Source organism: Heloderma suspectum, chromosome 5 (genome assembly GCF_057233095.1).
Source record: "Heloderma suspectum isolate Gila_16-S chromosome 5, 16-S_ref, whole genome shotgun sequence".
Taxonomy (NCBI): domain Eukaryota; kingdom Metazoa; phylum Chordata; class Lepidosauria; order Squamata; family Helodermatidae; genus Heloderma; species Heloderma suspectum.
Genome location: NC_139462.1, coordinates 201,999,986 through 202,024,067, shown reverse-complemented (window position 1 = coordinate 202,024,067; position 24,082 = coordinate 201,999,986). Strand labels below are relative to the sequence as shown.

The 24,082-nt window shown below is 41.1% G+C and overlaps 1 protein-coding gene across 2 annotated transcripts in view; it reads right to left on the bottom strand.

Moving 5' to 3' along the window:
• Positions 1–24,082, bottom strand: part of ARMC3 (armadillo repeat containing 3) — a 101,666-nt gene that overhangs the window by 28,441 nt on the left and 49,143 nt on the right. For both annotated transcript variants that reach the window (XM_084860479.1, XM_084860480.1), the window contains exons 9-15: positions 22,127–22,279; positions 21,908–22,013; positions 9,563–9,812; positions 7,473–7,609; positions 5,478–5,646; positions 4,664–4,764; positions 551–658 (exon numbers count right to left, since the gene is read on the bottom strand). In XM_084860479.1, the coding sequence (XP_084716605.1) occupies positions 551–658; positions 4,664–4,764; positions 5,478–5,646; positions 7,473–7,609; positions 9,563–9,812; positions 21,908–22,013; positions 22,127–22,279 (1,024 nt within the window). The remainder of the gene's footprint in view (positions 1–550; positions 659–4,663; positions 4,765–5,477; positions 5,647–7,472; positions 7,610–9,562; positions 9,813–21,907; positions 22,014–22,126; positions 22,280–24,082) is intronic.

The window sequence follows — 24,082 nt, the reverse complement described above, 5'->3', positions numbered from 1 at the left end:
TAAAAAACGAAGAGGAGAACACAAACTAATGGGATCCAAAGGTGTGGCTAATGCCACATTGATGCTAAGAGTGCAACGCTATGCATGTTTAAAAATGACCTATCCATCCATGCTTGCTGGGGGATGCTGAGAGTTGAAGGACTGTTTTCTGTCTAAACATGCATCGGATTGTGCCCTAAACATGCTTAGAATCACAGCACAGCCAGCCCTGCGAGGCAGCAGGGTGAACCGACCTGCTGTAGACGACGCCATGGAGGTGGGGCAAGGGAAGGATAGATAATGGCCGAAATTGGTGTCTGAATTTTAAATGTGGCAGGAGGGCATTTGGGCTGCACTTCAGGCTCCAGATGTCTTGGGCTGGCACTGCATCGTGGCCTGAAGTAGTTTTCTTATTTTAGTTCCTTATTCTCTTTTCAAACACTGAACAGGCAGGTGTCCCCCCCCCCCCCGAAAGGATATTTATTTCCTCTGAATTTAAAATAGCTTTCTTCAAGCTTAGAATCCATTGCAGCCAGAAAAAAAAGTGTGATTAAAATACTCAAATACACACCTGGCTCTTTCTTTACTGGTTTTTCTGATAGTACTGACAGAAGGCCCAATTCGGCTGGGAGTTGTATCTTGTGTTGTCTTTTCATCTACCGGAGGAGCTGTGGATTCACTGGAACAACAAAGGGTGCTATGTTGCTGCACACCAACCTATCAGACAAATCTTGCCTATATAACAGAATAACATATATCGGCATGGATAACATAAAAGTGCATGTCACTTATTCAAATCAATGGGGAAGGGAAGAGGGCATGCCCTAAGGAAAGCCTAGGTGGTTGTGTCAGCAGGCAAAAACCTCCTGAAATACTGAAGAATGGACCATGGATTCGCTGAACTTTGTTGTCAGTTAGTGTGTGGTCTTTAAAAAACAAAATACAACTGAAGGTGGTAAACCATCCGATACTCCTTTCATGTCATGCCTTGTAGAGAGTGTCCCCGCTTTTCCACTTCTTCTTTCCCTCTTTGTGTCCATGTCTGTCCCCCCCACCATCTTTTCCATTTTTATCTACTTGTGTATCCACTCTCCCCTTAGTCTCTTTTTGTTGACATAGCAAGACTGCTTCAACTTAAACTGTGAGTGATGAGAAAATGGAGAATTGCTAAGAAGGCTATGCAAAATGACTATGGTTGAAATGTGATGTTGATATTTTTTAAAAATGAGAAATGGATGTAGAGAACTAGGTAGATGGGTATGGGGTAGCCTTCAACATGACTGGCCTTAGATGGGAGTAGACATAAGAACATAAGAAGAGCCATGCTGGATCAGACCAAGGGTCCATCTAGTCCTGCATTCTGCTCACACAGTGGACAACCAGGAACCCACAAGCAGGACATGAGCGCAACACCACCCTCCCACCCATGTTCCCCAGCAACTGGTGTACATAAGCTCACTGCCTCTGGTACTAGAGGTAGCATATAGCCATCAAGACTAGTAGCCATTGATAGCCTTTTCATTCAAGAATTTGTTTACCCTCTTTTTAAAGCCATACAAATTGGTGGCCATCACCACATCCTGTGATAGCAAATTCCATAGTTTAACTATGCCCTGTGTGAAGAAGTACTTCCTTTTATCTGTCCTGAATCTCCCACCAATCGGCTTCATAGGATGATCCTGGGTTCTAGTATTTTGAGAAAGGGAGAAAAATGTCTCCTATCCACATTGTCCACCCCATGCATAATTTTGTAGTCCTCTATTATGTCTCCCCTTACCCTCCTTTTTCCCAAGCTAAACAATCCCAGCTGTTGTAACCTTCTCTCATGGGGGGGGGGGGGATGCTCCACCCCTTGATCATTTCACTTGCCCTTTTCTGCACTTTTTCCAACCCTACAATATCTTTTTTTAGGTGTGGTGACCAGAATTGTACACAGTATTCCAAGTGTGGTTGCACCATAGATTTGTATGAGGGCAGTATGATATTGGCAGTTTTATTCTCAATTACTTTTCTAATTATGCCTAACATGGAGTTTGCCCTTTTTACAGTAGCTGTGCAATGGGTTGACATATTCATCGAGCTGTCCACCACAACCCCAAGATCTCTTTCTGAAAATTGTTGTTACATTGGCCATCTTCCAGTTCTCTGGTATAGAGGCTGATCTTTGGGACATGTTGCGTATTTTGGTTAAAAGATCAGCAATTTCATATTTGAGTTCTTTGGGAACTGTAGGATGGATACCATCTGGACCCAGTAATTTATCTGCTTTCAATTTATCAATAAGCTTGAGAACTTATTTTGTCACCGCTATTTGCTTCAGTTCCTCAGACTCCCTTCCTGAAAACTTCTGTTCAGACACAGGTATCTGACCTGTATCTTCTGCAGTGAAAACAGATGAAAATAATTCATTCAGCTTCTCTGCAATCTCCTTGTCCTCCTTCAGTACTCCTTTAACTCCACTGCCATCCAACAGTCCAACTGCCTCCCTAGCTGGTTTTCTGCTTCTAATAGATTTAAAGGATTCTTTATTGTTGGCCTTGATGTTGTTAGTGATATGCTCTTCAAAACGCTTTTTGCACCTCTTACTGTCTGCTTGCATCACCTTTGTGCAAGCTTCTACTGCCTTTTGTTTGCCTCGCTTGGGCAAGACTTCCATTTTCTGAAGGAAGCTCTCTTTTCTCGAATAGCTTCCTTAATGCTGCTCGTTAACGATGCCGGCAACCTCTTGGACTTGGTGCTACCTTTCCTAACTTGTGGTATACATTTTAGCTGGGCTTCTATTATTGTGGCTTTGAGTAATCTCCAAGGATTTTGAAGGGATTTAATCCTCTTGATTCCCCCTTTTAACTTCCTTTTCACCAGTTCCCCCAATTTAGAGTACTTTCCTCTTTTGAAGTCAAATGTGACTGTGCTGGACTTCCTGCGCAATTTTCCACTTAAACATATATTAAATCTGATAGCACCATGGTCACTATTTCCAACTGGTTCAACGACATTTACATCCCGTACTAGGTCCTGGGCAACACCACTTAGGATTAAATCCAAGGTTGCCTCGCCTCTGGTCGGTTTCATGACCAATTGTTCTAGGGCACAATCGTTTAGAGCACTGAGAAATGTAACCTCTTTGTCATGACTGGAACATGCATTTATCCAGTTAATGTGGGGGTAATTGAAGTCACCCATTATTACAACACTTCTGTGTTTGGAGGCCTCCCTGATTTCATTTTCCATCTAAAGGTCAGTCAGACCAGGCCATGATTGATTGCATCTGGCCACTAGAATAATATAAAGAGGAGGTGATTGCAGATGGTGGATGCCCCAAGGCTGATGACAAGAGGAACCTCTGCCAACTAATACTAAGGGCTTCACACTCAATGAAACGGGAATGGAGTGCTCTCTTAGATGTCTCTTTTACAGTGCAATCCTATACATGTCTACTCAGAAGTAGAGAGCTTTGGCTATGGGGTGGTATAGAAATGAAATTAAATTAAATGAAATGAAAGAATGAATGAATGAATTAAAAATAAATAAATAAATAAATAAGTTTGAATTGTTTTCAGTGGGGATTACTCTCAGGTAAGTGTATATATTTTCTGCCAACCTAGCAGTTCGAAAGCAAGAAATTGCAAGTAGATAAATAGGTACCGCTTCAGCGGGAAAGGTAACAGCGTTCCGTGCACCTCGGTGTTCAGTCATGCCAGCCACATGACCCCGGAAGCGTCTTCGGACAACGCTGGCTCTTCGGCTTAGAAATGGAGATGAGCACCACACCCTAGAGTCGGACACGACTGGTTGGGGACATCTTTTTTTAAGTGTATATGGGATTATAGCCTATGGGGCTGATGGGCATGGAGGTGCATTGGGGCCAGAACTGATAATGGCAGTAAGTTCCAGGTCATGTCCTGGCCAGGAAAAGGTCTCTGCCAAAGACCCTGGAGAGCTGCTGCCAGTCAAGGGGGCCAATGTGGTGTAATGGTTAAAGTGTTGGAGTGGGACTCGGGAGATCCAGGATCTAGTTCCCACTCAGCCATGAAGCTTACTGGGTGCCTTTGGGCCAGTCAGTGACTCTCAGCCTAACCTACCACACAACAGGGTTGTTGTGAAGATAAAATGGAGAGGAGAAGGACCATGTAAGCCACCTTGGATCCCTTGCAGGAGGAAAAAAGACGGAATATAAATGTAAAATATAAATAAATACAAATGAAAAAGGTAGGCATTACAGGGCTTTTGCCTGACTTCAGTGCTAGCCAGCTACTTATATTCTATATCATTAGCTCATTCTCAGAGTGTGGAACCTTATGTAGTCAAAACGGCACCATCCACACACAAGAGGGAGGGATCAGCAGGCTTGGGGGGAAGCCTAAGGTTTGTGGAAGTAGAAAAAATCTTTAGGAAAAAAGAAACCAAAGCGGGGGAGGGACTCCAAAGCAGCCCAATAAAGATTGAGCATGCTCAGTTGGCACAGAACGCTAACTATTGCCAGTTAGTGGTGGGGGGAGGGTGCGTGGAATGGAAAAACAGGAGGGTGAATGCAATAGAATAACCTGGAAGAGGGCATGGCTGGCTGGAACTCTGGACAAGAGAACTCCACACCACAACATTTTGTTGTAGGTCCCATTTGTAAAATAAATAATAAATCAATTTCATTCTAGAAACAAGTCAGTGTAGTGTTTAGCAGACTTACGGTTCTGGTGATTTAGCATTTATTAAGATTATAGCACGATGATCATTAAGCTCCTGAGCACTGAGTTTCTCCAGGGACAATAGTTTTATACCACGCTTAACCTAAAGGCAGATTACAACAAAGCACAAGATATAACCACCTTCCACCTCAAAGGTGCTCACAGACTGCCATTGGCAGCATTTGGATGTAATGCTAAACCGTATTTTAGCTACGACCATGTGCAGAAAGGAACCTATGCGAAGCACTAGGCTTGCATGGTCCCTCTCCCCTTCTCCTCCCACATCACTGGGAAGAGGAATAAAGCAGAATTCAATTTCGCTTTTGCAGATTCCTCGTTTGTTGTTACATGTAAACCAGGAATTGTGGTTTAAAATAAACTCTAGTTTGTCAAACAAGCCAGCAAAACTATCCAGGCAATTGACTGGAGTTTGTACAAACTTGCTTAATTTTGTTAATATTTTGAATGATTTTGCTTTTGATACAAAACTGTTAAACAAACACTCCCTTCAAATGATTTTGAGCAGCATTAATAAGGAGGACACAGTATGAATTTTATGGGGGCATGTGTAAACCCAAGGATTGCCTAGGTTTGTTCCAATAACGATAAAACATTGTTTACTGCTACATCCCAACACAGTCAATGGGACGTAGGAAAAGTCAATATATAGTTTCAGGGATGTGAAGTCGTGCCCTGCAATGAGTTATTTGGGCACTGCTGATGAAAAGGGCTTATAGGGCCCCATTTTCTTGTCAGAGCAGGAAGATAGGCAGCAGCCCTCTAGAGGTTTTAAACAGATACTTAAAGCAAATTTACCTGTCCATAATCATAGAACCCATCCAAAATGTTGTTACTGGATGATAAAAAACCCATTTGACTATATTTCTGGGGAAGGTTGTGATCAAGTATTTTATCCAAAGCTGCTTCACTGAAGTTATTTTTGCGTCCAATGGACAGGTTAATTTCTTCAAGGATGTCTAAAGCACTGTTCCAAAAAACAAACAAAATACTCATTAAGGATGTTTCAATTTAATAGAAAACTTCATCTACGATGATATAATTTTTTCACAAAAAGATTCATACTGCAATTAGTTATGTCTGACTTAAATAAGAACTCCTTCAGTTTTCCCTGGTTTTCCATACACCAAGACTGCATAACAGCCACAGTGGTGCAAGGATATGCCTTGGTAACCAGAATAGTGCTGTTTTCTAATTTAAGCTGTGAAATAATTTATCTCAAATACTATCTGCATGCATCTTAAGAAATGAAACATTCATCTCCATATCCTATATACTAATAGTAAACCCATATGCAGAGTACATCATGAGAAATGCCGGGTTGGATGAATCAGAGGTCGGAATTAAGATTGCTGGGAGAATTATCAACAACCTCCGATATGCAGACGATACCACCCTAATGGCAGAAAGCGAAGAGGATCTCAAGAGCCTCTTGTTGAGGGTGAAAGAGGAGAGTGCAAAGGCTGGTTTGAAACTCAACATTAAAAAAACTAAGATCATGGCATCTGGCCCCATCACTTCCTGGCATATAGAAGGGGAAGAAATGGAAGCAGTGACAGATTTTACTTTCTTGGGCTCCAAGATCACCGCAGACGGTGACTGTAGCCATGAAATTAAAAGACGCTTGCTCCTTGGGAGGAAAGCTATGGCCAACCTAGACAGCATAGTAAGAAGCAGAGACATCACCTTGCCGACAAATGTCCGTCTAATCAAAGCTATGGTTTTCCCAGTAGTAATGTATGGCTGTGAGAGCTGGACTATAAGGAAGGCTGAGCACCGAAGAATTGATGCTTTCGAACTGTGGTGCTGGAGAAGACTCTTACGAGTCCCCTGGACTGCAAGGAGGTCAAATCAGTCCATACTAAAGGAAATCAACCCTGACTGCTCATTGGAAGGACAGATACTGAAGCTGAAGCACAAATATTTTGGCCACCTAATGCGAAGAGAAAACTCTCTGGAAAAGACCCTGATGCTGGGAAAGACTGAAGGCAAAAGGAGAAGGGGACGGCAGAGGATGAGATGGCTAGATAGCATCACCGATGCAATGAATATGAACTTGAGCACACTCTGGGAGAGAGCGCAGGACAGGAAGGCCTGGCGTGCTATGGTCCATGGGGTCACGAAGAGTCGGACACGACTGAACGACTGAACAACAACAACAAATAGTAAACCCATTCGCTGAGTGTGGATCTTCATGTAGCCAACAAAGCTTCATCCACACACAGAGGGGAGGTTATCAGTAGGCTTGGTTTACAGAAGAAGAAGAACAAAAAAACTGTAGAAAAAATCAAAGGGGGAGGAAGCCCCAACTCAGCTCAGTGAGGATTGACCATGCTCAGTGGCCATGAAATGCTGACTGTCAGCAGAGGCGGCTCTATATTTGGGGCAAATAGGGCAATGACCCTCTGCCTCTCCCCCACCCACTTATGACAGAGAAATCCATCCCACAACCAGGTGCATTTGCCCCAGTGCACAGTATGCAGTTGCCAACTGCCACACACGATCTCCTCTCCCCCTCCTCCAATAATCTCAGTAGAATATTCAGTATCTACCCTGCCCTCTGCCCCACCAGCCGCCACTGACTGTTGGTGGAAAAAATGGAAAACCAGAGGGCTGGGGAATGGAATGGAGGACGGTGGAAGGGGCATGGTTGGCTGGAATCCTGAACAAGAACACTCCACATTGCAAGAGTTTGTTTCAGGTCCAACCTGTAAATACATAAATAAAAGCCATACCAGAGTCACCATTAAAACAATTCACTACCCCCCTCCATTTCAGAGTCCTTCTACTCACCCTAGCCTGGTCATTTCAGCTGCTGTTGGTTCATCACTCGCACAAACCATAACAGCCCAACAGCCATTTCTTCGGACGTCATCATTTTTCGAATGTAGGAGCTTAACAAGAGGCTCAAGACCACCTGAATTCCGTAACTAAAAAGACAAATATACATTGTTTGGCAAAGGCTGGATTCATTCAGGTGAGAAGATTGTTGCCAAACGCCTTCTACACAATCAAGGCTGAACAATTAAGGCCGTGTCTGTGCTGGAGCTTCAACATGCATTTCTTTCCTGGCCAAGGAAAAGAAAACAGTGCAAAGAGCAGCGCAGGAACGCGGTGTCATTGTCTCACTCTAGTAAGTCAAGTGTCGGGTCAGGATGTTTATTTGCATGGATCTGACCAAGGCTAGTGACAAGGCTTGGCATCAGCAGGCACCTGTCAAGGCACATGCCCTGGCAGGGGGCCCACTATTAAACTCTGGAACCCTGCAGCTCTGCTGTCCCTCCTCCTCCTCCTCTTCGCTGTTGCTGCCTGTTCACCTTCCGTCTCTGAATGAGCAATGAGAGGACTGATGAGAGGGAGCAGTAACCTCCACATGCCCTGTCCTCTCCCACTGCAAGGTGGTGCAGACCAGGGCTGGAGGGAGAAGCAATCTAATGCGCAGCAGCAATAGTGGTGAGGAGAAGATGGGTGTAGTCCAAGAGGGGGTCCACTAAAGATATCGTGCCCAAGGATCTCCCCCAAATCTGAAACGTGCATCGGGTCTGTCCAACAGTGAGGAGGGATTCCTGCCATTTGACAGAACTCATGGGTAGGTACTGTTTCCAGTGACAAAGGTGGCATGATTATTCACAAGTGGACTGATCTGTTGTAGGTGTTTAAATACATAAACCTAGGAAATGGCCTTATATTGAGGCTCTTCACACAACCCGCTAGCCCACACTCAGTGGTTGAGTGTGAGCTGTTGTTGAACCGTGGGTTAGCGTGTTGTCTGAACCCAGGATATTTTCTGCCGGGTGGCTTATTAACCACCCTGAACAACCCGACAACAAACCATGGGTTCTCAAGGTGGCTTGTTCAAGAAAAATAAGCCACACTGCATGGTTAACAAGTCACACTTCAGAAAATGTCCGGGGTTCAGGCAATGTGCTAACCCACAGTTCAACAACACCCACACTCAACCACTGAGTGTGGGTTAGTATGTTGTGCGAACCCACTCAGATCAGTGATTCATCTAGCTTGGTGCTCTCTACTTTGGGTGGCAGTACCGGGGTCTCAAGGGGGGTCTTTCGTAGCACTGCTCCTCCACGATCCTTTCAAATGGAGAAGTTGTTGAACCGTGGGTTGTTTGGTGAAGCTGGGACATTGATTCATTCACCCACTCACTCATTCACTTATTACATTTCTATATAGTCTAATAGCCAAAGCTCTCTGGGCGGTTCACAACATGACCTTCTGCATGCAAGGCATGTATTCTCCATGGAGCTTTTGTCCCATCTCTAGCTTGCATTGATAATCCTGGGGTGGGAAAAGCTTGTACAGCATGACATGGTAATATTTCCCTGCACAAGGATTTACACATACTGTAGCTAAAAAAAGAACATATTTGTATCCTCATAAGGGGCAGGGAGGGGGATTCATAGATCAGTAGCAGAGCACACAGGTTCGATCCCTGGCATCTCTAGGTAGGGCTGGAAAAACCCTGCCTGAAACCCTGGAGAGCCACTGCCAGTCAGTTCTGACAATGCTGAACTAGCTGGATCAGTAGTTTGTCTCAGTATAAGGCATGTTCCTATGTCTTTATATAATTTATTGATTCACAGTGCTTAAAAAAAAAAATCTTGCTTGCTGCTTAGAACTCCCACAAACCTTTCTGAAACCTGGCTAAGAAAATGAAAATCAGAAATGGCCTTGTATTCTGCCTTTTAGAAATGCTTATTACATATATATGTGGATTAGAGAACCACAAATTAGACCTTTACTCAGAAATACGTTGTACTGATCCAAGAAAGCCACAAAATGCAAAAGATACCAGCTCCCCCCTCCCGCCCTGCCCCTGCTGAACAACAAATGACAAAGCAGATGACACACTGTATACGCCTCACCTCAGCTCTTGCCTCAGCATCACAACCAATTGCAGCCACAGCAAGAGCCGCTCTGCTTTGCACAATGCTGTTGGTGGAATTCAGTGCTTCTACTATGGCATTCATGATACCGTGGCTCTGGATGTTGAGACGCAATGGCTCCTGAGTGGCCAGGTTGGTGAGAACCGTAGCAGCACTCGCAACAGCCCCATCTCTCTTGGCACTCAGAACGCCGATCAGTGGTTCAATGCCATCAGCATCAGCAACAGCACTAGAAAAGGGGATAAAAGGAAAGCCACATTAACTTTTAAGCTCAGGGAAGGAAGCATCCTCCCTGTACACCTTAAGGTGTACACCTTAAGCACTGCGCTAACTTCAAAAATCAGATGAACTGGTTAGTTGAATAATTCTGCACATATAAATGTATAGCAGGACTGAAACATTTGCAGCATAATCCTATGCATGTTTACTCAGAAGTCCCATTGACTTTAATGGAGCATACTCCCAAGGAAGTATGCACAGGACTGCAGTCTTTCAGAACAATTTTATGCATGCTTACCCAGAAATAAGTCCGACTAGGCTCAAGGCTTACTCCTAGGTTAAGTGTGCATAGGGTTGCAGTCTTAGATACAAACTAGACATCATGCCAGATATGTTCCTGCATTTAACGTGACTCATTTTTCAAAAATACACATAGCAAGTGCAAGGGAGCCTGAACAGGGTCGAGATCTTAGGCAGGGAAGGAGAGTTTTATTCTTTCTCCCCTGATGCAATTCTGATGCAATTCTCTCCCACCAGTGCTATTTGCAATGGGAAGAAAGCTCCCCACAAACTGTTGGAAAATTTCAGGGGGCCTTGGAGAATAGTTAGAAAAATGCCCTGCTTCCGATTTTCACCATGTGTTGGTGCAACTGTGGATCCAACCAAATGTTGATATTGAAGGAAGTAATGGGCTCCTTCCAGCCCTCCTTTTTTAGCCCATTCTTCCCACTAGCATGACTTTAACTATACAATTTCATTCAATATTAACAGAGCCAGAATTTCTCAGAAGAGAATTTTCTCAGAATTTTCTTTTGCAAACTACTGGAGAATTTGCCTCCACCTCAGAGAACATGCGGCAACAACAACAAAAACCCTGAATTTTGCCAACCCAAAAAGCAGGGGGGGGGGGACAATTTGGAAGGCAATTTTTGCTCAGCCCTATTAAGAACCTGAAATTCCATTCCTTTTCACAGAAATCCTCAACACTATTGCTATCAAATAGGAATGTGATAATTATATCTGTACTTCTTTCTGCACATCCCCAAACTCCACAGACTTGCAGATGGCATGGAAATGCTGCAGGGCACAGAAGCAGGTGCATCCAACACTTGTCTGAACCACATGTTAGGGGAGTGAGACTGATAATAAAACCAGTCCTCCACAGATGAATCCAGGATGAGGGACGGATAAGCCACAACAATGACTTTTTGGGAGATGAGGGTATCTTGGAATTCCCTAGAACCGTAGAGTTGGAAGGGACTTTGTGAGCTATCTAATCCAAGCCCCTACTTATTGCAGGAAATCCGGAGCTGAAGCATCCCCAACAGATGGCTGTCCAGTGAAAGTGAAAGAAAGACAGTGTGGTGGTTGGGCCATGCCAGCAAGTGGATGGCGGCAATCTGTGAAACCCTATGCACACTCACCTGAGAGTAAGTTCTACTGAACTCAGTGGGACTTACTCCTGAGTGAATACAGGATGATTCCTTATACCGAGGCAGACCGTTGATTCATCCTTGCAGCTGCACTAGGGTTTCAAAGGTGGGATGCCAGGGATCCAGCCTGGGACTTTCTGCATGCAAAGCGTGTGCTCTATTATTGTAATGGTCACTCCCCAACATGCATAGAATTCCAGCTACACTGGGGTTTTAAAGGAGGGAGTCTTTATGATGTTACAGTCTGAGAGGAAAGAAGGTGAAAAAGAGTTGTCTAGTCTTTAAAACATGGCTTCACACCAAAATACAGTTTGATCCATTCTTTATGGTGTTAGCATTTTTCCAACATTCGTCAAAACAAGAATTTGTCATTTTTCCAAATCTTAGCTTTGTGTGACTGCTGCCTATATTCTCTTATAGATAGTCAATGGAATTCTAATTCTACCCCTTCTTCAGTTCAAAGTTATCTAACAGTAGTGTACTCTAAGCAAAGCAATTCTTCCTCTTATATGCCTTCATAATATTATTTTTGTAAACAACATAAGGCATATGCCCAACTGACTGTCAATTCATAGTGATTCTATACTCAGCTCATCTGTTTGTTAAACAAAAATTGGCAGAGGTGTTAACACAGGAAATATACAGATTGAAATCTCAATTATCCATGTGCTCTCCTATTTATATCTTTGCTATGCATGCCATCCTAGGCATATTTTCTCAAAAGTCCTTTTGTGTTCAATGAAACTTAATTTCTAGTCAGTCTGTTTACATTTGCAATCTTACAGTGCAATACTAAGCATTTTTACTCAAACTTAAGTCTCACTTAGCACAATGGAGCTTACTTTCAAGTAAGGAGGTGTGGTATTGCAGCCTTGATGCATTTTAATCTTCATCCATCAATACAGTCCGAAGTAGCTATTTGTGTTCCCTAGTTTCAAATCATGGTTCTAAACTATTTATTAAATGTATTTATTATATTTCTCCCTGACTCATTCAGTTCTGAACTGGTCTCCCATCTAGTTACCAAGTCAGTTCATCAGTGGAACAGCATTACATATCCTTTGTATCGGTCCTTGAGCCATTATGAATTTAAAAAAACACCACGGTCCCGGTTGAAGAAACTCATACACAGGAGTCCACTGTGCACACAGTATGACATGTCAGGATCCCTCAAAATCTGCTCCAGAGAGCTGGAAAAAGCCCTAGATCAGATTTTCAAATGGCTGTAGAGGGGAGGAGAGAGGGAGAAAATCCTGTTGTGCTAGCAGAGTCCCACTACTGTGACGTGGGATTTAACCCTTAATTCCATCATTTGTATGTTGAGCTAAACATGTATCATACAAAGGGGGGTGTCTTCTTGGCTCTGCAAGCTGGCTCTGTTTCGAGGTCATTTGGGGCACATGACATTGTGGCCATCCTGCAACCGCCCTGGAGCTTTTTGTGGAAAAAATGGATTTCCTGAGACTACTTTAAGTCTGATTCTTTTCCTTAAGTTGGGTTCTCTCAGTATAGTTGTTGTGTGCCCCAACCCCCGCATTTACCTCGGGTATGCTAGCCCTGCCCAGGGGTGTGCCTTTCACCAAGACCCTGGTCAAGGGGTGTTTCCTGTTCCTGTGTTTCCCATCCCTGTGTTTCCCAGCATAAACCAATTAGTGTCTACTCAGAAGTAGCTCCCATTGTGGTTAATGAGGCTTGTTCCCGAAATGCGCACTCCAGTAGTTACTGAGATTCCCATGAATCGAAATAACGTATTTAGGAGCCTTAATGTCAAAGCTACGGGTCTTTGATGTTTGCTTCCTTGCTTTTCAGAAGTAATTAATTTGCAGCTTTGATCCTTTGCAGTATTGGGAGCTTCAGCGGAAAGGAGAAAAGGGATTAGAAAGGGGGCTGGTTGGAGCCACGGTGATTCAAAAATTCAGAGGGTTAACTCTCCCAAAGGCTGTGAAGCACTATGTTGAAGCTGTTTTTTCAGCTGTAAGGGAGTAATTACCCTTACAGTACTGTAAGGGAGTAATTACGAGCGAAGCGTCGATCGTTCACAGTATCAGGAGCTTCAGGGGAGAAAGAAGGCTGCACCTGTGTTTCTTTAATATTTGCTTTGGAGTAATTAATGTGAAGCTTTGATCATTTGCAGCTTTGTCAACTCTAAGGAAGGACGGGGGAAGCCCCCGCATTGCAGGGAGGGGGGAAGCCTCCCGCATTGGTTGATCAGCCCCTGCCAGTCGGATGACATTCACTCCAATCCCCCCACCCAGAAGTATGTTCCTGTGAAGGGACTTAGAATGGTGCAGTGCACTCATTTGTGGGGCCCTGCGCAGACCAAAGCTGACTCCTTGAAAAATTCGGGTAAGCCACCATTGGCTTCTCCTTCCATTGTTGTGGAGACACCCCACAGGTAATTTCTCTTGATATGATTACTTTCAGAAAAGCTTCTGATGGCACATCAATTTTTTTTTAGAAAATTATTTCCCTTTCATATTAAGCTTACTGATTTTTGATCTTTTGATAACTAGCAATTTGGTTATTTTTATGCTGTATATTGCATTGTGTGATCATTTTATTCTAAGCTGGTGATGAAATGCTTCCTTTTATACCCTGCAATAATCATTGCCCACAGAGTCTGAATGAATCATATGGGCAAGGATCGTACAGTATATGCTGCCACCATAACAATATTGATAATCGAATGTTAATTAATATTTTACTCAAGCTATTCTGGAGGCCTGAGAAGAAGCTGTAGGAAATGCTAGTAGGAAGAAATACTCTAACTTAGCAAACACCAGTCTGTTTCAGTTTCTGGATTCTCAATCTCAAAGCTTCCTTTACAGTTTAATTCCATATATGCCTACTCAGAAGTAAGCCACATTGGGTTGGATTCTGAGTTAGTTATACTTGGAGCAGACCCACTGAAATCAACTGGACTTTAGTCATAACTAAGTCACTCTACATAAGCCTCAGCCTGGATCCAACCCATTGAGTTCAATGGGACTTACTCCTTAGGCTGTAATCCTAAACATATTTATTAGGAAGTAACCCCCACTGAACACAGTGGGACTTACTTGTGAGTAAATATGCATAGGACCACACTGTTAAATGTGAAGTTAATCAATTAGGCAGTCTATTGAACGATAGCTGCAATCAACTCCCACAGGCAAAAAACACAGGAAATCTATTAACAGAAAGAGATTTAATTAAAATGTACAAGCAAATGCAGTCTTTAGCATAAAAATCAAAGAAAAGTGACAAACTGGTTACTTTCATCTTGCTCTAGCTAGTACTCTTCCTGTTCCAGTTTGTAGGAAGAAAAGGGATGAAAATTCTGTAATCAAAGGTCCATTTCAAAGTCAATATTTAGACTTTTTCATTGGCCCAAACTCTAACCAATGAAAGACAATAAATAACAGTTCAGTCCTATCTTTTATCAGAAACTACCTTCCTGGTGGGTGGGGTTTCAGGGAGGATGGCTTCTCACATATGTTGTGGATTACTTAGTAGTCTGGGAATCACAGTGAATTGAGTGCCATTTTTTGGTAGAAAAGAAGAGTACAAATCAACTAACTAATTAACTAAATTTAAGGTGCGTGGTTTTGAGAAACCATGATAGGATCATCGGAATCAATGGTCCATCTAGCTTACTATTTTCGCCACCAACCAGTAGTGGCTCTCCAGAGTTTGATACAGGAGTCTTTCCCATCCCAGGAGATGCCAGGGACTGAACCTGAGACCTTTTGCAAGCAAAACATGTGCTCTAATGCTGAGTTATAGTTCCTCTTTTTAGGATGCCAGTACTCATGTCTCCTGCAATGAGGACTCATTTCAAAGATCTAACATCCTAATCCTGGGAACTTGGAAATGTGGCTCAGGGTTGGGATACAAGACTGTTTTTTCTTTCTGGCTTTTCTTCATGAGACTATTTATATTCAGGCCAGATACAGGGATCTTCTAGAAGTTTTGAAGGGTGCTTTCCTCTTGCTATAGTGAAAATTAAAATGTACTAATTTCCAACATCCTGATCTTCAGAACACAGTCCCACAAAAGTAAAGGAGGGGTTCTATGGCTACTATCACTAGCCAGTATCGCTAGCCAAGTGTCTAATATGGCATCTTTGTATGCAAGGGTATGCTACTACTACCGTCATACATTTTGTGCAAAGTTCTGCAGGCTGTCACTAGGGGTCAGTGTTAAGTCACATTATCACAACAAAGACTAGCTATTCCAAATAACTTCAAGAACATAATTATTCTTTAAGGACAGCCTATGGGAAAACATGTGCTATTATAAATGATCTCAAATCATCTTACAAAAAGTAGGATTCAGAGGAACAGTCATAAGACATCTACTTAACAAATACATCATTCCATTTACATAAACATGGTTGTATGCACACAAATGCTTATATGCTACTCCTAAAAGTTTGACTATGTAGCATTATTTCAGTCCTGGTGTGTTTCAGCAAACAAGATGATACTTGTATCTTGCTTGTGGGAGAGGAGCTGAATTTGCTCTTTCGTGGTTGCACTTGAGTGACAGAACTCATAAAACATTTTCTGAAATTTCTAATGATATTTGAGGCATTTCTGATTAATGTCTGGGGATGGTTTGTGAATATCCCAACCAGGTATTCTTTGTCCAAAAAATGCTGGAGATTTGACATTACAGTGGAAGCCTATAGCTAAGTTTGAAGGAGAAGAGTCGATATTGTATTACTGATTACTGAATGACCCTCATATACCAACAGGAACACCATGAGAAATGCCTTCTCACAAACTTTCATAAAAGGTTATTCTGATGTACTGGAATTCCAAATAAGTCCTCTTCAATGCTACCTGTGCAAACTGTTGGAGATTCTCAAGAAATTATAGTGGAGATTCCAGCTGTAGTATTTAGAGGAGTGCCATTCCTCAGACCAACATAACACCAAATAATTCTGGCATTTCATTTATTCTGAAACCCTTTCCATTATGTTCAGTTTGCAATAAGACACTCAAATAAACCAGTCTTTTCAACTCAATTGAACTGTCCTTACTAAACTCATTTACAACTAAAGTCAGCTTTGCTCAATTCATTGCTTGCTATCTTTGTCTCTCCCTCCCCTCACTCCAACAAAGTTTCCTGACTATTGGCCATGCTGGCAGAGACTGATGAGAGTTATAGTCCAAAATATCGGGACGGTAACAGGTTGCCTACCCTGGTTTATATTGCATGTTATTTGTAATGAAACTCTGTAAAGCAATGTATCTGTAATTATTACAAATAATAAATAATCATCAGGTTAGTTCATCCTTAATAACTAAGTGATGGCCAGGGTTCCCGCCAAATATTTCCAACTGAATTTAAAAAATTTAAACCCTAAGATGACAGACTAACCAAACTGGTAACTTCTGTGTAATAAAGAATGAGCTGTGGTAACATTACCAAGAGTAATTAATACTTATAAAGATAATTTAAACCCAATATAATGTTACTCTAAACTTCATTGCACAGTAGCTGTTTATGTTAGCAGGTTTTGGGAGCTTGTTAAAATATAAATAGCACTCATAGGGCAGCTACATACCTCATGCTACATTTAAGAATTTGTATAATACATTTATTTTGTATTAATAGAATACAATTATTCTATTATATAATAATTCTACAATTATTCTATTATTCAGTTATTGATATTGAGTCATAAAATGTGACTCAATATCAATAAAATATGGTACCTGTAGAAGAGAATGGCATAATGACCTATAGATGGCAGTGATGGTGTAAATTCTATGCCAAACCAGAGTGCTGCCTATTAAATCAGTGATCTGTCTAGACTGAACTCCTGGTATAGTTTTGAACATTTCATAATTGGATTGATGGGGAATGAACCAACATCCAGGATAAGGTGCCCACAGATTTTGCAGCAGTAACCAGAATGCCTCTTTGAGGCCAGATTTTCAGTCAAGTATACCTCCGAAACTGGGTGGAAGGTGCAAAAGAACCTAGCTCACGTTTACCTGCTGTTCTTCCTGCCTTTCTGAAAATCTGCCCTGCATTTTGGAGATTGAAAATCTGGCCCAGATTCTTTGGCTCTGGGCGTTCAGTCTGATGTTTTCCCTTGCCTAAGCCTGCTCAAGCTAATATGTGGCAAGCTGAGATGTGTTGCTGTAACCAAGGCAGTATCTTATATCAGACAATGAGGCTGCACAAGTCCACTTCATACTTAGTAGACTACATTTCTCTGTATTGAAAACATTGTCCAGTACAAAGTGTGCTTCAAATAACAAATTAGGCATCCCTAAAAATATAAATAAAGTGTGACACAGATCATATAGTTCAGAGAAGAAAACAATCTCAGGATTGAGTGGCATCTGTCCAAATAGACAAGTGTTTAAATTTGAACATTTCTTATCATATTTGATACAGGCTTGCTTCCTTCAGGAGAAGCAAGATCTGGCTGGAGAGAGAGAGATGTTATTAACACATACTGATTGAGCAACACTACCTCTTCTTTATGCTATATTTTCCTTGTGAACAGATCAGAAACTAGGAATGGATACTTTTTTACTGGAGTAATAATTCAACATTTTAAGACACAAGCTTCTCCATATGTCTATACCAATCAAATTCACGATGAAGAAGCATAGAGCACTATCATGAATACTGCTTATAGCCCGTAACATATGTTTTACACAATGAAAGGGCATTCAGTCCATTCAAACCTACTGCATAAAAATATCTTGCACTGGCCTGTGTATATATACTGTAATGAGACCACACATTGTGGTTAAATTAGTCAGTGGCCTACCAAAATGATCTGTAATTAAAAAATTAATCTATTATCCTCTATTAAGTTAGTGTTATACCGTTCTTGTTGCAAAAGATTTATACATTGCTGTTGGCTGTATGATTATGAGTACAGAGGGCTATTGGATAAAAGATCTAATATGTTTATAATAAAATTATTCTATTCTCATTGTGCCCATTCAAGGCTAGAATATCTTCTACTATTTTAACAGCAAATTTTGAAATGTCATAAAGCTGTAGCTTAACCTTATTTATTCCAGTGATTTTGCTGATAAAACATAATATAGGTAAAGTGTTCCACATTCAGCATACTAGAGTTGAGCCGAAGCTTTTGCCTCCCCACTTTTTGTCAGGGTGGGAGGGGGGTGAAATGGAAAGCAGAAAAATATACTTTTGGGGGAGGGTGGGAAGGAATTAAAAAATTCTCAAGGGCTGGCTAAATGACTAGCAGATAAGCAGCAGTGGGTTTTTTAAACCCTTCCATTTCTAAATTAAATTATTCCACTGCTGCAAGTGGCAATGTAGCTGCAATTGGCAGCCCTGTGGGCTGCCATGTTTCCTCACAATTTGACTGGTAGTACATCTTGACACACTGTTGTTTAAACAGAGGAGTTGTAGGGGAACATGGCAGCCCACAGGGCTGATGACTGCAGCTACATGCCACTTGAAACAGTGAAACGATGAGATTTAAAAACAGAAGTGGCAGGAAAAACCACCACATCTCCATATAAGCCCTGCCCCCCCATTTAAGAATTTCCCTACCCCCACCCCCAAAATGGCTGAAAATGCCTACCTACTGTGAATGGAGCCATGAAAAAAGGGAGGCATTTTTTGGCTTAGCATTAATGTTTGGAATGCATTCTCTCCAAATACATTCTGTCTTTGCATGTAATGTGCTATATAATTTTAAGGCAATTCTGGCCTCAAGAATTCTGGCAATATCACTGCCACTATGTTAGCTTTCAGTTAGTTGAATGAATCAAGTTAATAATGTTAATCTGTGTTGGCCTATATGGAGCAGTAAAGACAAAAAAGTGGCACATGCAAATTGTGCTGGATATGGAGACAAAAATGGCTGTACAACAACTTCATCACAGCTGTTTACACTGTGGGCTGGCACACGCCACAAGTAAAAATGACCTTCTCAGTAAAAAAGGCAATATGCCCAGGAACTCAAGACTTTAGCAATTAGAGATCACTGGAGCCCTGAACCAAATCTATCAACCTCAAGATGGATTCTGAAACAGGTACTAGAGGGAAAACGACACCAGCTCACTGTCTTGAGAATTGACTTTTACAGGAAAATCCTCAAAAGTTGTACCAATCAACTTTACAATCATTTTCTAACCTGAGAGCAGAGCAAGGCAATTCTAGGAGGGCTGGGCGCTAGAGGCCAATAGCCAGTTCTTTATATGTGAAACTAGGTACAATTGACATTAACTGAAAAGTCACAAGAACAGAGTATCAGAGTCAATATCTACTTCATTTTTTCAGAGAACAGAATTGGGTAGAATAATGTCTACATATGATGAATGATGTTTCATCTGATAATGTTAAATTACTGTCAGTGGCTATCAGAGCCAAATGAATAAAATGTATCTGATAAATTACGTTTCTTTCTCTTTTTGGAATATCTAAACCAATCACTTTCTCTAGTTTATTCATTATTTGAGATACTCCAAGAAACGTTTTGCAAATTTTATTCCTTTAAGTCCTTTGAGACATGAACTTCCTTGCTCATTTGTTATTGGTCATGTAAGTCACACATGGTTTTATTTCTGACTGAGTGAACACAGGCCTTATAAACTGCATGCAGATGGAAATAAATGGAGGAGAAAAATGTCTACGTATGCACATATGTGATGCATGCTTACAATTGTTTTTTATGAACTTTCCTGCTATTCACACAAATGTTTGCCAGCAACACTGTAGAATGAACACACCTAAAACAAGTTCAACAAGTTCAATCCTAGTCAACTGCTGACTGGCCCAATGAAAACATCTAGTTCCCCAGATAAAATTCTCCAAGTGCCAATCAAAAATTTCAGTCCTTAGACATGTTCATTCAACCCAGACAGAAATCTATGGCATTTGTCTCTGCCTTCACCTTCTTTTCTACAGAATAGTGTAATTAGGGAGGTAAGAAGAGAAAATCCAGTGCTGACAAATTTTTGAAATTTGTACGTGCGAAGTTAAAACTGAACTGTTTTACAGAGATGCATGAAAATGCACCATATATCACACTGATATATAACCATCAGTTGCTTCAATAAAAACTGTCTGGATTGCTACCAAGATTCCTTGATGGCAAAAGAAAACGCCAGTAACAGCTTCCCTCCCCTGGCAAATATTACATTGCATTGTGTTTTATTATATGTGTGCATTTTATTCTTAGTCTTACTTTGTGAACAGCCCAGAGAAGTTTGGCTACTGGGTGGTACAGAAATGCAGTAAATAAATAAATAGTAGCTTTGGAGGAAGGGAATTTCATTAAGAGAAAAAGGTTACTCGTCCTCCCCATAGTCCCAACTCTGTTTTGGGGTTTCTTGTGGCTGCTTCAAAAAAAAAAAAAAAAAGGCATTCATTGCAATCATACATTTGTAGCAGGGTTGTTGAACCTCTTTCAGCCAGAGACCTGAATTCAGTTTTGAAGTTCTTGGGGGCCATATTCCACTGGTGGGTGGGGCCAAATGCAAAGCAGGCAGGGGCAAAAATACCACCATATTTTAGCTTAAAACTCTTCCTGCCAGTAACTAGGCCTCAGGAGAAGCATTTCAACCTTTTAAAATGGAAAAAAAACATGCAAGAGCTAGGAAACCACCTAAGGTTTGAGAGTTGGGGGAAAGGGGGCAGGTTCAGGGGAAGGGGACATGGCCTGGAGGACCAGATTGGGACCCCAGGCGGGACCAAATTTGTCCCACAGGCCTGAGCTTTAACAGTCCTGATTTAACGTAACATATTTCTACCTTCATGAGATACCATGGACAAATAAATGTAAATATAACAAATAAATAATAATACAATTTACATATAGGGTTTGATCCAGACCATTGGAGGAGCAGTGCCTTGAACAGAGGGATCACCTTAAGGCAAGTGTGGGGAACCTCTGGCCCATGGGCCAAATGTGGACCTCCAGGTTTCTCAATCTGGACCTCTGGACCCTCCCTAGGCCACACCCATCACCAACCCCACTACGATTACTGCTATTAACTACTCCATCCTGTTCTGACCCCTCTGATGGAAGGAACTGTATACAAATTGGGGAAGAAGAATGTCCCAATGCAAATGGTGTGTGCGTGCGCATCACCCCCCTCCCCCCACTATTGGCACAAGCTCACAGCTGCACGTGCAAGCACCACACCAGTTCATTTTAGGGAATAAGAAGCCTCCCAATCTAGCCTTCTTCCTCTGCTCACTCAAGGAATGCAGATGGACCCAAGTGAACACATGATATTTAAGTTCTGGTGCTTTCAGTGAGAGTTAAAACTATGACATGCTTCAGTATTCACAGATATAACAGAAAGGGGAGATTCCTAAAAAACACAATCTTTAAGAGAGTTCTAAAAAGTTTCATGTCACCCCCAAATATATTTATTTTTAGCCTTGTCTTCCAAGAGTCTTCCCAGATACATAAGGCTACATATTAGCAAACATAATATTCTCCAGGCTTCCTATAAAAAACTAGCTAGTTTTACTATACCAGATTTCAATAGTAATAGTAAAGAAAATTATGGTAAAACTTTAAAAATGACTGATTCATTGAATAGCACAGAGATGGAATGTAAAGAAAAATTGAAGTAACCAGGCCATGTGTCCAAATACCTAGAAATTGCATAAAATAAAATGTATGTCTTGATTAAAGTGTCCAAGAATCCTTTATTCATCATGAGCTTACCTTGCATTGCCAAGATGGGCTGTTGTCAGATTAACTAGAGCTGTAGCAGCAGCTTCTTTTACCTCTTCATTTTCGCTGCTTAGCAACTGAACTAGCTGGGGAATTCCTTTGGAGAGAAAAAAATGTATATATGCAGTTGCAAATTAGCCATGGCAAAATTGCAGATGGATAAATATTTTTTTCTGGATCATAATTCCACGGCCACCATAACTGATTTACCTAGAGCTCCAATGGCTTGCTTGCTGGCTAAATTCTCACACATAGCAGAGATTGCTTGAGAAGCAGCTATTTTAGTTCCATCGTTATCAGTTCCCAAAAGGGTGACAAGACATTTTTCAACTTCTTGTTCATTCAGGATTTTTCTGTTTTCAGCTGTATATAAAGAACAAACACAACAAATCATCAACATTAATGATTTGTTAACCAATGTTCAATGTAATTATGATGGCAAACAGGTAAAAGGGTAGCAAAATATTTATTTCCATACAGATGATGTTGCTAACAAATGTTTGCTTTTGTTCAGTGCCACATCAAAACACAGTGTACTAACCTTCATAACACATTAGCCCTTAAATTGCAGACAGAACCTGATTCAACCCTGGTGAAGTTTGCAGAAATATGGGAATCTTTAGAGAAGGTCAAAAGGATGGAATCCAATTACGAGCTATAAACATGTGAGCCAATGACACTACAGATTATGTACCACCACTCCTTTTTAAACCCTGAATTTATGCAGAGTCAGGGATGCACATGGCTTTTCCCCACCAGATCTATCCTCACTAGGGTATAATGTCTTCCCTCAATTAGTGCTAATAGGAGCCACGTACATGAAAATTAAAAGGTCACTTTTCCAGTAGAGATGCTGTGTACTTGACAATTGCTATACAAATCAAATCAATGCATGGACCAGCTACAATAGAAGGCTATTAAATGTGTTTGATGCCTTTTTCACAGATTGCTCCACTCTCCATGCAGGTTCAGACTGAAAGGAAAAGGGAAGAAGGCTGTGCATGTGCCTCTGTTACATTGTCTGAGACCACGCAATGGTGTGGATGTTCTATAGGTGGTCACCACTGCAACGCACATCTAGATATGCTAGTGAAGTCAATCACACAGATTCCTCCACTCTTCATTCATGATTAGTTTGCAACTGAACAATGGTTATGCTCTGAATGATATAGAATAACACAGTGTGCCCTTCCATAGGTCTATCTAATGCTGCGGTAACGCACAAGGGTAAGCAAGATGCACAGACAGATTTTTCCCCCATCATGAAGCTTATGTGTGTGTGGACTTCCACTTTTGCCTTTATATTATGTGTATCATCTGAAACCTAGAAAGTGTGCATGTTGCCATCATCTCATTTGGTTAGTTTTTCAGTAGCCTTACAATATTAGCGCATGAATGGGAAAGCAAACAAGTGCTCCAAAGAAATGTTCTAGAATACATGCCATCAAGCTGCCCATGGAAATACAGCCCTTATTGGCAGAGTTTTGTATGTCTGTACTGCTCCCTTTCACTTTAATTTCTGGAGTAGCGATTCATGGGAAGACTTAACCGATTAGATAATCTTAAGCAGACAAATAGATATGCTAAGACCTATTGACAAGTAACTAAAAGGACCAAGACCTAGTTTTAATTTAAGTATTTAATTAACAATTGAAAGATTGATTAATAACATTTAAATAATAAAATACATAAATAATTGATTATTATTATTTAATACAATATATAAAGGAAACACATTTAAATAGAAGGAAAGGTTTACGTTTTGTATAAGAACACGTTTAAGTATTTTCCATTTCCAAAATAGAGCAACTATTAATTTTGGAAACAGGAAAATGTCACCTAAACGTGTCTTCATACAAAATGTATTTACTTTATGTATTGCATTTAATAATTAAGTGGATTTCAATATAAGGCAGTCTGATTGTTTTAACAAAGTCCAAAATATACAGATAAGGAAGTCAGATTAACTGTTGAGAACATGCATAGAAAACATTGGGGTTCAAATAAAAATAGGCATTTGAAATCTAGCTTTCCCCAGACAGTTTTATACTTCAGCATAGGTATGCCTTTTAATAGGTTTTTGTTGGTGTTTTACACAAGTCAAATGATTCTGGGAGAATTCTGAACAAAAGCAGAAATAAGGTTTGCAATGTCAGTAGTATGTAA